The sequence below is a fragment of the Camelus ferus genome, chromosome 5 (genome assembly GCF_009834535.1).
Source record: "Camelus ferus isolate YT-003-E chromosome 5, BCGSAC_Cfer_1.0, whole genome shotgun sequence".
Taxonomy (NCBI): domain Eukaryota; kingdom Metazoa; phylum Chordata; class Mammalia; order Artiodactyla; family Camelidae; genus Camelus; species Camelus ferus.
In genome coordinates, this window is record NC_045700.1 from 40,192,065 (window position 1) to 40,209,592 (window position 17,528).

Below are 17,528 nucleotides of genomic sequence, written 5' to 3' on the forward strand. Positions count from 1 at the left end.
CTATTGAGTTGTAACTATAATTAGGAGCTACATTTCTCCCTTTGTAAGTCTTAAAGAGCTTGGTAAACTCTTAATTGCTTGTCAGTTTCCATGTATGTCAAAATGTACAATTTTGAGCCAGGCAGCCACCGACTCTGGCTTTCCAGGCATAAAAGCTAACAAGTCTCAGCATATTTCCTTCTGGCAGGGCTCGCCACCCCTTCCTCCGTCTTTTCTCATAGGAGGCTGAGCATGTGTGTGGTTAACTAAGTTCCACAGCAGTTAAGAGCTCAGGATCTGGAGCCAGATAGATTTGAGTTCACATCCCTGGCTTGGCTGCTTATTGTCTGGGTGACATGAGGTGAGTTACTATTCCTGGCAAAGAAAAACCACCAGTGAAAACAGAGTAAGTGTCCAGTGAGGGTAATGGAGACCCTTTTCTTAAAGAATGTTACAGATGGGAGCCCTCTGTGTCTTGGTTAAGGCTCGGTCTATGAAGCAGTTGTCTTTCTGCTCCAAACTGAGAGTTCTGGCTTCTTGTACTTATGATGATCTTGATCAAATGACTCAGCTAGGGAATCTTCCATTTCCTTTATCTCTATAATGAGTCTATAAATATTCTATGATCTCTGAGTTCTTTTTGTCTCTGTGTTGAGTAATCAATCTCACTGTGTCAAAAACTATTGAATTTATATACATGGATGATTACTAATAAGACTTTGCATTGTAACACCTTGCAAAACACTTTCATTCACTGAGTCTAGTTTGAGCCCTTCAAGAGCTTGTGGAGATAGACACTCGTATCCCTACTTTACAATTCTAGGAACTGAAGCAAATGGACTGCCTAAAGCCACAACACTGGGTTTGAAAGTTCCTTCTTCTGGTGTCTATTTTTTTATTTTTTTAGTGACACTACAGCTACCTTGCTGCATGGATAGCATTGTTTAAAGTTACTCCACAGCAAATTAATGTTATTGCATAAAGAACATGCAGAACATCTTTTCCCATCCTTGAACTCTAGGTCAGTGTTAAAGATACTGGCTACCTAAACCTGTCTTGTCCCAAAGAACCCACGTTGGCCTGGGGAGACGTGGAGATTGTGGATGTTTCCAGTTTCATCCAAGGAATATGAAGGTCCGGGAGGCAAAACACAAAAAGTTCAATGATCAGAAATTCAGGTGCATCCTGGAGTGAGCTACCTACCCTTGACCAAACGAAGATCTAAGGCACTTATAAAATGTAGAATTTTGTTATTAATAATCCATGCTCTACCGTGGGATGACAGAACCATGCAAGACACTCTGAAAACTGTACAGAACAAGTGTAAGTTGAATTAGATCCCTCTGTATTCTTAGCAAGATCCATCCTGTGAAAATTTTTCAGCTAAATTAATTACACTGCGTATTTTCCTCTACTTACAAGGAGAAAAGATCTCTCTGGGAACATGAAAGGCAGCCAGACAAGGAAAATAAATTACAAAATGTATATTTAGGATACTGATAGTTGGATGGAAAGCACGTACTACCACAAGTCCATCTTGTGTATAGAAATTACCATGTCTAACACACGTCAGGTATGGTGGGGTTTTTTTTTTAACATTAATTATTGGCTATTTTAGCTAATTCTCTCTAGTAACTATAGGAGAAGTGGAAAGATATGATAGGAAAGCAGAAAAAGATGGAGTTATAAACTGGTTTATGTATGTGAGTGTGTCAACTTTGAGGCTTTTTTTTTAAAGCTTATTTAGTAAATGGGAAAAATAATACCCATTTCATTAAGACTTAGTGGAAAGTCTAGCCTATACAGAGAAGCAGCTCTGGCCATACCAGTCTAAGTCTGCAATTTAAAAAGATACAAGAAGGACCTCTGTAGATCACTGTTGACTGAACTATTTTCTCCTGAGTTTACAGTATTTATCAGACATCAGAAGACAAGTAGATAGAAGATAAGATTACTTGAATAAAGTGATTTTCCTTATTAGGTATGTTTTTATATGATTACATATTTACATGAGCTTCTGTATAAATTTCAGGGATAATAATACATATTTCCTAGATCTTTACTATTTCCTGTTGTAATAAATAAAGTGAATGATTTTGGTCAGAAAGGAACAAATATTCTCATACAGAGATCTGGGAATGTTCTAAGTAAATATAGAGTTATTTTTGGAATAAAAATATGAAAATGGGATTAAGATGTTCTTTCTGAGGCTGCTAATGAAAATGATATACAACCCTATCAGTTGTAACCTCTTAATTCCCTGACTGCATAGGAACTACTTACGATAATCAGTGACCTTTTATTTGGAGTGTTACTCAAATAGAGTTTTACACATGGCAAATGTAAGGCTACCTTTCTCTCTATATATTTTGATTTGGATTAAGTGTTGTCTCATAACTCCAGGCATGATTCTTATGCATGTTATAAATTTTGCAGTCTGTCAATGCTATCGAACAGGCTGAGCTATTGCTAACACTGCTATTTCAACACCCAAGAGCTTCCTTCCAATTCTTTCTGAAAGATCTCACCTTTTTTTTTTACCCCAACGTTAGAGGAAGTTGACGAATTTAAGAGTAAGTTGGTGGAACACAGTAAATGGTAGTTTTGGAATACAATCCTTCTGTTTAAACTTGAAAGTCAAGTCAGTTCAGTGAAGCTAGTAATTTTATAATTATAATAGTTTTATTAGTGAGAGTTCAAATCCCATATATGAAGGAAGTTTTGGAAAATAATTTTGTAATTTTTAGTTTGTTCATCAAGCAGATGGTGATAAATTAGTATCATATTCTATGTTGCAAGATTTGAATTAAGAATAAATATTTTTTTAAAGTCTAACCATAATAGATAGGGATCATACAGTGTTAAATCTGAGAAAGACTAGAGATTATTCACTCAAAGCATCCATTACATTTATTAGAAAACATAAATAGGTTGCCAGATTCAGTAACTACAAATACAGGATGCCCAGTTAAATTTGAATTTCAGATAAACAATAAATAATTTGGGGGATAAGTATATCCTATGCAATATTTAATTATACTAAATAATTATTTGTTTTGCCTTTGAAATTCAAATTTAACTCAGTGTCCTGTATTTTATCTGGCAGCCCTACCCACAGAGGTGTCATAATTCTTTTCAAAGGGTATATAGCTAACTATACACTAATGAAGAAATAGAATATGAATAGTTAAGGGGTTTACACATAACTCTTACAAAGAATTAAGTTCTATAGTAGAATATTTTAGAAAAGCAAAATGACCGTATGTCATACCCATAATTTTATAAGAAACTGGAAACAATTGAATCATTTAATTGGAAACCTTTGATTCTGTCGACTCCAGTTACTAAGCTCTGAATTACTTCATCCTCTTAGAATTTGAAAAGTGTTCACATTTAAAAATCAGAGTTTCTTCTTGTATTTTTGCTAAGACATGAATAACTCAATGGGTCATCAATGTGAACCAGAGCTGAATAGCAGCTATTCCTGTAGGCATATTTTCTGAATACTTCAAGTTAATGATTAATTTTTAAGGGTAGTAAAATCTTAGCTATGAAAAACTAAGAATGAGAATGATTTAGTATCATCTTCTAGCTCTATTCTAATATAAACTTGATGGTTTAGATTGTTATCGCTTATTTTATAATGTATTTTTTTTTCATCACAAGCTACCTTTATTCATTTTTGTGTGTAACTTACAACAAATCCAAGACTTTAGCACTGGCATGCTGGTATATTAACCAGCCTCAGTTACAGAGCAGTAGACAGGAATGTCGCATGGGGAGCTTTCTGGAAACTGATGCAGGGCTCTTGAGTTGCCTTACCTAGTGATGGCATGTGCACCAAAGCTCTTATTTAGGCTTCTCCTTTTCTCCTTGTCTAAATTTATCTTTTTCATATAAATGTATAATATAATCACTTCATAAATTTTCAAAATTATCAACATAAAGTTGATAATACTCTATTTGTTTAGTCTTGAAAAAAGCTGTAATTGTCACATTTTTTCATTCCAAATGCATTTACTTATGTCTTCTCTTTTATTATTGTTAGTCTTGCCAGAAGTGTAACAATTTTATAAGACTTTTAAAATAATTGGCTTTTGACTTTGTTGATCTCCACTGCATGTTCTTTTTCCCAAAATTTTTAGATGCAATGCATTGCTCTGGGAAATGGTCCCTGGAAAAAGGTCAAATTGGGGTTAAAAGTCAGTTTATCAGGCAGGTTATAGAGAGGATACTTGCTATGAGTGGGAAGTTAGGCCAATATTTTAGCTATCCTCCAAATCTAAGAATCTATGTTGTTTAGCAAGAGTAGTAGTTGTAGCTAACTCCAAATTATAATTTTCTTTTATAAACATATTCCTTAGAAATATGAAGTAAGAAAATATGGTTTAAAAAGATCTTAAAATTTATAAAGGAGATTTTATTAAGAATGCAAACTATAACACCATGGTGCCTTTCAGCAAACCATAAAGAAAGAAAATCTCGGGCTAATATTATAGTAATAATACATTTGATATTTGTTATATTTACTTGCAAGGTAGTAAAGCGCTCTATATATTTTAAAGGTGTAATTAATTCTTGCAACATGCTTATAAGGCAAAGAGAAGGCATAATTATTCTTATTTTAAAGAGAAATAAAATGCAGCTCAAATTTATTGTAGGATTACCCCAAGGACACACAAATTAGTGGAAGAGTAGTGCTGGAGTCTCCACTTCTCAGTAAAGAACACAGTACATTAGCTTACCTTAACACCAGGAACCATTTTTAAATTACTTAAGGAATATAACATTATTTTCAGTATTTTAATATTAGATTAAGGTTATTCTAATTAATAATAATAATATTAGAATCACTGTATAAATAACAAAGTAGAGTGAAAATGGATTGGAATGGCCTTCACATTTCTCCTTAAAATAATCAGTCATGCCAGGATGGCATTATCCAAAAGTACCACTTTATAAGAAAAGTACAATATAAAAAGTGTTTTAAACTGTAAAATGCCCCTCAAAGTAACTATATACTTAGAAATCCTTTAAGAAAGAATGAATGGGTAAATTGTTTTTAAAAAGCATTCATCAAAATGCTGTTCCCTTTTGTCATATAACCTTCCTAAATAGATAGCACGTTTAGAGGAACAATCTTTTTCTATAGTTATCTGAATTCAAGTTTACTAAAGCTATCCTTACTGGGTAAAAGCTCATAGGAGATGATAAATACCTAGTAATTTGGGGGAATTTTTGGTTGCTAAATGTGGAGAGGTTGAGAAGCTGTTAAAACAACAGCTGAGTGGTGAATGGGAATATTTGCAGAGCCCAGTATTAAATAGCATTATACACTTTGTTTAATTTGTACACTTCATATTATTTATAAATTTAAGTATTATAATAGTGTTACACATCTACTATTTAGTATTATACATTTACTATTTACTTATGTTTATTTATACTTATTTTTATCTACATATATTATTTAGGTTTTTAATAAAAATATATTTATGAAAATTAATATTTAGACCTAAACAAAATGTGGTATTTGATAAATGCCTCCTCTAATGATTTACACCAATAAACAATTGAAAGGGAGCAGGACGCTGTGGGACACCCCCCACCCCTGCCTCTTGTTTATAGAAAAGCTGAAGTCTCCCAGGCCTCCCTGAGTCAGAGAAGAACAGGCCCCAGCAGCTGATTAGGACAAACTTGAAGGCATTAGATGATGGCAACAACTCTGACCACCTATCTCACGATTAACTGAGATTATTCTTCATTTCCCTTTAAAACTTTCATGGCTGAAAAGAATCTTTGGAAATGGTGTTTTGGGGGGATGCTGATCCACTAGATTACAGGCATTCTGGTTAAAAGCAATTTTCCCTTTTGTTACCAAGACTCTTACCCCCAGGATCATACCCCTGCTTCTCCCTCAAATAAAAAAAAAAAAAATGATTATTCTTATCCAAGTGTTAGGAGGCAGCTGCAGAGAAGAAACAAGAATGGGTTAGGACCCACCCAGACCAAGATGGTGGAGGATTTATATTGTATTAGCGTGCTAAGTGACACACCCACCAGCACCATGACAGTTGACAGTTGCCATAACAACAGCCAGAAAAGACTGAAAAACTGGAACAAGGACTGATTGGCTCATCATACCCAGAAGAAGACATGATGGCAGAAGCCTCCCATAAAAGTCTATGTGGCCCAACCTGGGCTGAGCTGTCCCTATGGCCCATCTTGGCTGACAGCTCTCAGCTCAAGTGCCTCTTCCCTGCTTGAGTGCTTTTATTCCCTTCTCCCTGCTTGAGCACTTTCCTTCCATTTCCCCTTCTGAGCAATAAAGCAGCTGTTCACTTCATCCCTCTGCCTCTTCTTTGCTGTGTTAATTCTTTCACAGCCCGTGGCAAGAACCCACACTTTGGTGCGCTTCTTAATTTAGGAGTCCCTCCATCTGCTAACACAATGTTGAGATTCAAATATAATTGACAAAAATCCTGCAGGATTTCCTTTAGTCTAATCCCCATTTCTACTCTCTAAGAGTTTAAGATTCTATGTCCGAACTTCTAGCTTAAAGGGAAGAGCAATATAAATTCAAAATGTTTAATTTATCATCAGCCACTAATTATGTTAACAAAATCCTGCTTAAAGCAGAGGTTAAAAGAAGTATATAGATAAGGGTAACTACTGGAGTTCAGTAATTCTGTGACACTTCTAGGATTTGGTCTTTATCAATGGCAGAGGATTTTATACTGGCTGAGCAACAGAATCCCTGAGTATACATGTTACAAATATTGATTCCTAGTCTTCTCATCCTCTCTCACCCTGCCCTTCCAGCCCAAGTATAAAGTACACCTCAAAATATGAGAACCTTTGAGGTAAACCATTTTAAAAAATCTTTTATTGCCCCTTATTTGTCTCTACTGAGACCAAAATTGGAGGATATACTGAGTAACTGTGAGATTCCTAACTGTACCTAGAAATTCTTAAGGATGACAGTATCCCCAGTGTTTAGCATAGAGTTTAGTATGCATAAGGTCAATCAGACATTTACTGGGCATGGTTAGAGTTAGACACATGAGCCAATAGAGGCACACAAATATATCCCTATGTGCAAAACAGGTGGCTCAGAAAGCTAGTGCTCCAGAAGTTCTGAGTTGGAAGAAATCTGTGGAAGGCTTTGTTAACAGATATAAATTTGGATCAGTAAAATTCGGGTGCAAAAGTATTCCTCACTGTGAAACAGCTTGGCCTAATGTGTGGCAATTGAAATAAGTTCTCAATTTGAGATTCAACATGGACCCGGACCGGGAGGGCATTTGTTGTTAGAAAACTGAAGAATAAAATGTTGTCAAAACTAAAGGGGAACTTTGAATTCAATGGTAGGATGTGTATATCATATCAAAGGCCAAATTCCTTTGATAAGTGATAATTTTAAGAATGTGTAACTGAGCGACTATTCAGGAGACAGTCTTGAGAGTTTTACACACAACCAGGAGAGGACAAAGGGAAATTGCTGGCTTCCCAAAGCAGGCTTTTTGGGAGAGGGAAACGATGTTGTCCTTTTTGCCTGTGTACACTAATGTTTAGAAGTGGTGAGACAAAGTTCAGAATTCTGACATTTCTAATGAGTTTCTATTGTCATGTATGTTTTGGTTGAAATGAAAAGAAAGTGCACTTTAAAGTGCCTTAAAAAGAAATTGATGTGCTCCGTAATGTTTTTGAATCTCTCATTCTTCAGATCTTTTCTCATCTCAATGTCTCTGTCAAGTGTTAACATTTGCTGTTTTACGTAGCATCTCTGGATCACCGTTGACTGCTACCTAAGCAAACTGCTCCATAAGATGACCCACAGGAGGCACAAATTCACATTTTCTTTACCACAAGATGTTAAAAACCAGCCACATAGACTCTGCAAAGATTTTCTCTCTTGAAATTGAAATGAACTTGATGCTAAGACAGGCAGTAGCCTGCATGTATGAGTTTTGAGTCAAGTTACACAATGATTCCCGGGGGAAAAGTTTTAAGAAAAGAAAGCAAACCCATTTTTCACAAAAATCTTATTTCTTGGCTATCACTGTCATCATTTTGAAAACGTGGGAAAAAAATAATGGAGAATTTTCACTTAAGACATTTTCATTTAAGTTCAACCAATTGCCACAGCTGTGACTCTATTAATGAATTCAGACTTGTCCTCCTTGGCCAGCTCTGTGTCACAGATTGTGGATGCACTCAGGGAACTCTGGATTGGCACTTGAAAGAATTGCTTGTAGAAACAGACAGCTCTGATGCAACCGTGAACAATACAAATGCATAGTGAATTGTAATAGATAGTGCCAGCCAGCGCCAGGGAGGATGGAACTCTAAAAAAGATTATTTAAATCGTCCAAGGTGGCTTCTCTGCAGTCACTTTTGAAGCAGTCTTTCAGATTTCTTCAAACAAACAATCTCAAGTTCTGTATCTTCTGCAGAAAAGCCAAGAAAACAATAGCAACTAATTACCATATATTTAAGACTTATTGGAGTTCCAGGCATTGTGTGAAGCACTTTGTAGACATTATTTAAGAGTCTTAAAAACACAGTGTGGTTAACATTATTGCCTTCATTTTACTGATAAGAAATCTCACAATCATTATTGCAAAAAGCATTTCATCATATTATAGTATAATGAGGATGAGCCACTAGTATCTCTTTCACAAGTGTAATGCAGGTAGCACAGGGCTGTAACAGGCTCTTATTAGAAGATGCTACTGATTTTCTATTTAAATAGTAATATTGACTCAGAGCATTTCACCTTCAAGGAAAATAAGCCAAGGCCTATGATCGACAAATAAAGGACAGACCCTTCACTAGGCTTTTTCATTTCTGTCTCTCACTCATTCAAATGTGCTTTTATTAAATATCCATGATTGCCTTTACATAAGATATTTAAATAAAGGAAGTACTGATCAGACAAAATGGAAAGGAATAACATTTATTCTTTTCCAACTTCTTTTTAAATTAAATATGTCATTGAACTTGTGTAATTCTAGGCTAGTGTCCTCACATTAGTTCTCTACTGTCTGATTTTAACTGAACATACCCCACACTTGTGCTGTGGGGTAAGTTTAAAGGTTGTCCAAAGAAAAATTTCTGGGAGGTCTGCATTTGCACTGAATTATTAATCAAATTGTTAATCTTTATTAGAGCTAGGCCTAGCCTTTTTAAACTACCATGTAAGATAGATGTTTGTTGGACTTCTGTTACCAAGATTTGTCTCACATTTCAGCCACTGGACCTGTATAGTTATAGGAAATTATGTTCTTTTATTTTGTAGCTGTAGTTATAGATTTCTTCCTAACACAAACAAAAAGCCATGCAGATACCTTCTCTTTTATTTGTAATTTTTACTTTTCTTTTCATTGTTACTTTCATTGAGGAAATAATACTCATAATAATTATTATTCTGCTCATTAAAAAAGCAACATTCATTCGAGGAAAAAAAATACATAAATGACTTTACCTGTACAATCATTTTAGGTACGTATGAGACATGAGTTGTCCTTCCTTGAGAGAGATCATGATCACCTTTCTCTATGTTGTCCTGCAGCACATGAGGTATTTATCTACTGTCTACTTTAGAGAGCAAAGTTGTACAATTGTTGTTTTATATTTATTGTTTATACTTAATACATAAGCCCAAGTGTCTAGCTTTCACGATCCATCATAGATTAAAAATAAAGTCAAGCTAAATTGAGGTAGGTGCTTCTGACTGAACTTTAACACCCTGTATTTCTGCCAACTTAAACATTTCCCTCCACCAAAAGACTCTTGCTGTATGCAAGTTACGTGTGAAAACAAATCATGGTCATGCCACTACTGATTTGTACCTGCCAATTTATGATTACTGGTGTTTAACATAATTATGAATAATCATGATTCAGAATATGGAAAGTCACACAAGGGAAACGGGCCAATTCCGATAGGTATCATGTGTAACCAAGACAACCAGTCTTGTTTGCCTGCTGGTTATGAAAATGTTTACTCCATAAATGACTCTAATACAGCCAACAGCTAACCTTGGTATAACTTTAACTGCAGTTTGGGGTAATACTCTCTCCCATAACAATTATCTACATTGTTTAGTTCTGAACTTCTTACAGAATTAAAACTGGAGATTCAATTCAGCCAAAATCAGGCAACTAGTCTATACCATATGTATTTACAATATATTTACTTAAAGAATGTATATGGCATGTAATCATACCTGCAACTTTTAGATACTCTATCCTGGTTTAAGCTCAATTTTTCAGTCTATCTTATAAAAACAAGTACAACAAACAGCATGAGAAAGTGACTTACAGTTTAGATAACTACTATGTCTTAGGACTGTTGACTGTGTAATTGTGCTGTTATGTATAAAGATGAAATAATCAACAAACCAATGAAGCAAAAACAGCCAGTGGCACTGGGAAATTGTCTTCCAGATCAGATGGCTTAAAGCGTCTTGTGTATCTCAGTGTTTTTTCTTTTAATGTTAATTATTGCACATTTATATAAAACTAGGTATAAAATCAGCCTAATAATAGTACAGTTAATCACTCTGTCATAAACTGAATACCCCCTGAAGTCTTCTGCCACTTTTCCATAATCCCACACCTGGCCCTTGATGGGATAGAAGAATTCATAGTCTAGGACACACACGAGATAAATTAACTCTGTACTTCTACAAAATCACCCTTCCCATATTTTCCTCTCTTTGGTGTCCCTCCATCAGCTTCATTTCAAACTCCTTCAGCTACAGAGCACCTGGAATTTAATCCCTATTGAACTATAGATTATGCTGGAAACTTTTAAGCGCCTTCAACAGAAATACTATATTTGACGTAATACACCAACGTATCTCCGTGCTTAGTCATCTTGAGAGCTAGGGTGACAGCAGCTTGCATTTCAAGCACATGTCTGGTATGCCCAGGTCTTAAGGTTTCTTCTTCCGCTGAGGAGAGAAACACAACACCTACCATTAAGGCTAAGCCAACAGGCTAAGGGATCCATGAAGAAGGAGGCTGTTACTAAATTGACGTACTTCCAGAGAGGAAGGGCAAGTAGAGAAAAGCTTTTCCAGTCTAAGGGAGTAGGTAAGAAAAACTGACAGAGCCAGGGAAAAATCTGTGCATCCTCATCTCCCCTCTTCAAAGGTGGAAAGTCCAGAAAAAAAACTGTATTAGAAAAACTCAGATGAGTGTAAGATAACCTGAGAACACAAAAATGTGTGGCCTGCATCCTGAGGCCTCTGGTAGGAGCCAGCTTGGTGACATACAAATATGGCACAATGGTGAGAGGGGTGGGTGGAGAAGATTGGTGAGATCAGTAAGATCAACACGGTGCTCCTTCCATCATGCTGTCTTCTTTGGCCAGGAGCTCTTAGAAGGTGTTGAGAGAGCCGGGGGGCTGATACAGGCTGGCCTGGGATCTTGACAGAGCACTAGGGCTTGAGGATGCCTTGAATGCAATAAGCATCCTGTTGCATCATAGTGGTAACCAGTACAGGAACCATCCCGACCCAGCAGGATCCAGAACATGGCACATGTGTGGATTTTTGACACCATTATCCCTTTCCTCCATGAGTTCACAGAAGTCCCTATATGCCCAGAAGCCACACTGTAGAGATAGAAATCTACAAAACTGAACCTTACTTGAAAGAGACTGAATCATTTCAAAGTGATACACAGAGCAGCATGATTACTTCATCACCTCCTGCCATGTTACTCTCAGATGAGGGCGTAGGAGGATCAGAATGACTTGACCATCCTTCCATTCAGTACACAGAGGCTTCAAACAGAATAGACTAATTCTTTACAGCAAAAGGGACAATCAACCACTGCTTGCTTCAGTCTGGAGAGAGAATTGAGAGTGAGGAAATTGGTACCCAACCTTCTGATTCTGTATGGTTATTTCCATTCTCACCCTCCTTTTAAAACTGTCCTCTTTCCACTTGACATGGTTTGGCTGGCAGTAAACTGGGAGAGGTTTGGCTGACAAGGCAGGGGTGGCTCTCTTTTGATGTCTTTGGTTATTAAAGTTTTTTTTAGTGAAGAAACACTCCAGCAGCTGCCAGCTTCTTACCAAAAAACAAAACCACAAAACCAAGATGCCATTTTTCAACAACTGTATGAATCATTCCTTTTTCCTTTTTATTCTAAACTCTGTCTAAAGCTACTTTTTGTCTTCTTACATTGCCATTTTTTTCTCTTAAAAAAAAAAACAAAAACATTGCACCTATAAGAACTTGCCTGGGCAAAGGAAAGAGGGAGTTGTATTACAGTTAGTTCTAATTAACTAGACAAAAAAAAATCTGTAAAGTAATAGATGATCTGTATCATTCCATAATCCATTAAAACCTAATCTATATTTACAATCCACTAAACCCAAGAAATGCAAAATACACATTTTCAAGTACATGTGGAGTGTTCACTAGTTTAGGGCATTTGCTGAGCTATGAAACAAAACTCAGTATATTTTAAAAGATTTGCAATCATACAGCATATACTCTCTAACTGCAATGGAATCAAACAAGAAATTAGTAACAATCAGATATTTAGAGAAAATCTTAAGTACTTGGAAATTAACACACTTCTAAATAGTTCATGGGTGAAAAAAAATAAACCACTAGGGAAATTAGAAAACATTTCAAACTATGTTAATGGAAATACATCATAGGAATATTTGTTGAATGCTAACATAGTGCTTAAGGGAAATTAAAATTGTTACTTACTGTTGCATAACTTAGGGTTGGTTAGCTACCTTGTCTAAGTTAGAGAAAAATGTCAGTGGAAATGTAAGCAAATCTTGAGAATGTATGTGATATGTGTGTAGAGAGGGATTTTTAAAGTAAATGCTAGGATTAAATGTGCTGTAACAATATTTTGGGATAAACTTTCTTCAGTGATTAAGTATCTCTGAAATATCACTATAAGGCAATGAGAAGATGTGATGTTATACCCTGATGTTTGTTTTTTGAGAGCATTTAATGGCATTCATCTAATGCATAAAGCAAAGTTAAATATACGATATACAGATGAAAACCTTACCTACTTACATAGCACCTAGTTTATTACTGTTGTTTGGTACAAACATCCCCTTAGAGTTAGAGCTTCTTACATACTAAGTATTCACAGCACAGATTGAAACACAGTAGAAGTATTGTTCGGATGGAAATTCATTGGTTTAGAGACTGGATTGAATTGAAGGGAGAAGTAGATGGATTTTTCTGGGTGTAATAATTAGTAAATGCTGCTAATTTTTATAAATGCACGGAGGCTTTTCAGGGCTTTTAGGGTAACTGGAATACTTTTTGTGCTTTCTGACATTTGAGTTCACGGATTATTAGTGGATAAGTATCATTTGTTAAGAGAAGAGGGGATTTGGACATGTGCACAGGGTTTGTTTTTTAATGCAGCTTCATTAGCTGCATTATAACCAGAATGTCCTTGTTCAATATTTAACACTGATATTGTTCTCCTCCTATAAGCCCTCCTTCAGGCAGCCTTCACTGAAAGCCAGTCCGGATCCCCAAGCGGAGGAGCTCTTGCCTTCCTGCCTAGTCTCTTAGTTACTTATGTCTGGTCCTGTCTTTATTTGTGCTTCCCATGTTCCTTTTTGATATATATATTCACAAAGCCTAAAATACTCACTATCTGGCTCTTTTCAGAAAAGTTTGCCAATCCCTGATATAGTAGGTTATCATGTCAATATGTCATATCAAATTTTCTCTTTAACATTTATATTGTGTAACTCTGATAAAAAAAAATCTAGGCAGATTTTCACACTAAGTGAAGTAAGCCAGAAAAAGAAAGAAAAATACCATATGATATTACTTATAGGTGAAATCTAAAAAAAATGAGGCAAATGAACTTATTTACAAAATAGGCTCACAGACATAGAAAACAAACTTATGGTTACCAGGGGGAAAAAAGAGGGACAGTGAAGGGATAAATTGCAAGTTTGTGATTTGCAGATACTAACTACTATAAATAAACCAGATAAACAGCAAGGCCCTACTGTATACCTTGTAATAGCCTGTAATATAAGGAATATGAAAAATTACATCTATATACGTTAAAAACTGAATCACTATACTGTATAACAGAAATTAATACAACATTGTAAACCAACTATACTTCAATTTAAAAAAAATCTAGGCAGAGTTATTTGAAATATACTTTTCTGGGGAAAGACAACGAACACATCCAGTGCTGCATGTATTTGAGTAGGCTACAGATTCTACCTCTCCTGGACTACTTTGTTTCATGATCTCTAACTTCACAGTGAATTTTGGATAGCAATCATAAAAATATAGAATATAAAACTGTAAGTGGATTTGTGTAATTTCATCAGCACTGAGTAATAATTTACTGTTGTCTGGACAGTAAATTAATTACTGAGAGCAATTAATACCATCATCTTTGGGAACAGAAATGACACCTTTTTTTGAAGCACCTCTGACCTTGTGGGCTCTCAGTAAATATGAGCAATTCAAATATCTTTAAAGCCCTTAAAAATAATACAGCAGTATTTGTTCTCTTCTAATGCAGGGAACTGTGTACTTTGTGGATGATGAGGAGGGACAATACAATTGTGAATCAAAAATGAGAGACAGGGACAAGAAGAGAATAATGGACTATAAGACAGGAGCTTGAGGAACAACGCTTCTTCCTTTTAACAAAGAAGCTTGTCCATAACAGAAATTGTTATTACCTGGTTGGTTTTTCAAAAGAAAATAATGTTTTGCTATGACTGGCGGCAAGAATTCAAAGGAAAAGAAAATGGTGGGTAGCTAAATCTTTAACTCCTTTTTTCTCTTTTAAAGTCTTTTGTGGGGGTGACAGAAAAAGGCTGGGGGAGGGAAGCTGTGAATTGGGAAAGAGGTTCATACTCAAACCCAGCATCTTCCATGAGGTAGAGAGAAGTTTAAGAACGATGTGAAATGATGTGTAAAAATCTCCCACACTAGTATTTTTTAATGACTCTGACTGCTCTGAAAATATTTAGATAAGGATAGATAGGGAGTATTGAGCATGAAATTAGGCCACAGTCTGCTTTTGTGAAGTTGTCCTCTTCAGAGCTAAAAAGAGTATCGAAATTCCAGACTCAGTCTTTTAGTACCATCTGACAGTCTAAGCGGTGACAGTTTATGATCCACATTCTACACCTGTTAAGTCTATATCCTGAAATATTAACAGCCCACTAGAGAAGACCAAAGGTGAAACCAATACTCATAAAACAGTCCCAGAATATTGGCCTGATATTCATTTTAGAGCTTTCAGGCTGTAAATTATGTCACTCCTTGGTAGGCCAAATAGCTCATTGTATTTTAGGGACCTTGAAGCAAGAAGAATTTACCCAAATTTATAGATCTTAACAGGTGAACTTTGTTGAGGTGAATTTCTTGATTTTGTTTTCTTAGTCTCAAATAAAACAGTCAATAAAAGCATTTTAAAAACTGTATCTGCAATAATAGAGCCTATTGAAAATACAATCTGAGATTCTTTGGGGGGGGGGGCCTGACCCAGGCCTCAGAAAGAGGCTGCTTTATTGGAAGCTATTCTGACATCATTTTTCAGACTGCCTTGCAGTCTTGGGACCAGGGATGGGAGTTGTCTTGTAACTATGGGGTGTGGATAAGGGTCTCCCATGCCCGGGGCTCAGTTGAGGGTGCTCCTGCCAGTGGCAGATGTGGTCCTAATGGAATAGGCCTTGAGGGCTCTGGGCCCTCCGCCACTGGAGAATCTCAGGGCATTGCTGCCCATGGTTCCCCCGAAGGTCAGCTGACTGCCAGCACTGCCGGTGGAATTCACCACAGAGATGTTCATGGCTCCCACTCCATCTTCGGTCAACCTGCTCTCCTCGCCCTCCAGCAATTTGCGGTAGGTGGCAATCCCGATGTCCAGGGCCAGCTTGATATTCATCAGCTCCTGGTACTCCCGGAGCTGCCGGGCCATGTCCTGCTTGGCCCGTTGCAGGGCAGCCTCCAGGTCTTCCTGCTTGGCGCGTGCATCCTTGAGTGCCATTTCCCCACGCTCCTCAGCCTCAGAGATGGCAGCCTCCAACTTGGCACGCTGGTTCTTGATGCTGTCGATTTCAGCCTGCAGCCTCTGGACAGCCCGGTTCATCTCCGCAATCTCATTTCGGGTATTCCGGAGTCCATCCCCGTGCTTCCCAGCCTGTGCCTGGGGGTCTCAAACTTGGTCTGGTACAAGGTCTCGGCCTCGGCCCGGCTGCGGTTGGCGATCTCCTCATACTGGGCCTTGACCTCGGCGATGATGCCGTCCAGGTCCAGGAAGCGGCTGTTGTCCATGGACAGGACCACGGACATGTCTGAGACCTCGGACTGCAGCTCTTTAAACTCCTCCTCGTAGAGAGTCCTGAGGAAGTTGATCTTGTCTTTCAAGGCGTCCACCTTGGCCTCCAATTCCACCTTGTTCATGTAGGCAACATCTACACCCTTCTTCAACACCAGGAACTCATTCTCGGCAGCCATGCTACGGTTAATTTCATCTTCGTACTTATTCTTGAATTCTTCCACGATGTCCTGCATGTTCCGAAGCTCCACCTCCAGGCGGCCCCCATCCAGCTGCAGCGTCTCAAGCTGCTTCCACAGGCAGGCAATGTAGGCCTCAAAGATGCCCGGGAGGCGGCTGCTCTTGGTCGACTTCTGCTCCTGAAGCAGCTCCCACTTGGTCTCCAGCAGCCTGTTCTGCTGCTCCAGGAACCACACCTTGTAGATGAAGGAGGCGAACGTGTTGTTGAGGGTCTTGATCTGCTCGCGCTCCTCCTGGCGCACCTGCTGGATGGAGGGTTCGATGTCCACCTGCAGCGGGGTCAGCAGGCTCTGATTGATGGTGACCTCGCGGATGCCGGCGCCCACGGGGCCCCCGTAGGATGAGTGCATGGCCACGCGCGGCCTCAAGGCTCCCAGGCTGTAGAGGCGGCAGCGGCTGCGGCGGCTGCTGCGGCTGCTGCTGCCGCTGCTGCTGCCGCCGCCGCCGCCGCCGCCGCCGAAGCCGCCGGGGCATATCGAGCTCAGGCGCACCTGGGTGCCGCGCCCCGGGAAGGCGGCGGAGAGGGAGCTGAAGTGGAAGTACATGCTGGCTGGACTGGGCTGGGCTGAACGGCGGGCGACAGGGGGCCGAACTCCCAATCTGAGATTCTTTATGAAATTTTTACAAAAGTTAATTTTCTGGCCTGGATAGTTGTTCAATGCTATTTGGCTGTAGAGGAGCTGAACTCAGCGAGGAGGCTTATAGTTAATTATCTCCTCCTGCTATACTCACATGTCAAAATGAAATAAGACAAGCCTCCTTTTATTTTATTTTATGATCCAGGGATAATATTTGGGGATCATTTGTTTTGTGTTTGTTTGTTTGTATATTTGTGAGTTCAGATGAAATTGGAACATACTTTACATCCACTAAAAAGAACAAGTTTTTGAGATCTGGACTGGTAATTTTTGGTATTTCTGACTCTGGAACCAGATTTAACATCTTGTTTCCTTAATTAATGAGCTAAGTAAATCTTTGACGCAT

At 38.0% G+C, this 17,528-nt stretch overlaps 1 protein-coding gene and 1 long non-coding RNA gene across 3 annotated transcripts in view; one reads left to right on the plus strand and one right to left on the minus strand.

Moving 5' to 3' along the window:
* The window catches only part of LOC116663643, a 35,423-nt gene that overhangs the window by 5,304 nt on the left and 12,591 nt on the right, over nucleotides 1-17,528 (plus strand). Inside the window, exon 2 of one of the 2 annotated variants that reach the window (XR_004319896.1) lies at nucleotides 14,538-14,771. The exons of the other annotated variant lie outside the window; for it this stretch is intronic. This is a non-coding gene — a long non-coding RNA (uncharacterized LOC116663643). The remainder of the gene's footprint in view (nucleotides 1-14,537; nucleotides 14,772-17,528) is intronic. 2 annotated transcript variants of the gene reach the window in all.
* On the minus strand, nucleotides 15,509-17,089 carry LOC102503495 (keratin, type II cytoskeletal 7-like). The gene is given in 2 exon segments (XM_032479599.1): nucleotides 15,509-16,177; nucleotides 16,180-17,089. Coding segments are annotated over 2 exon segments (1,440 nt in total). The 3' UTR covers nucleotides 15,509-15,647.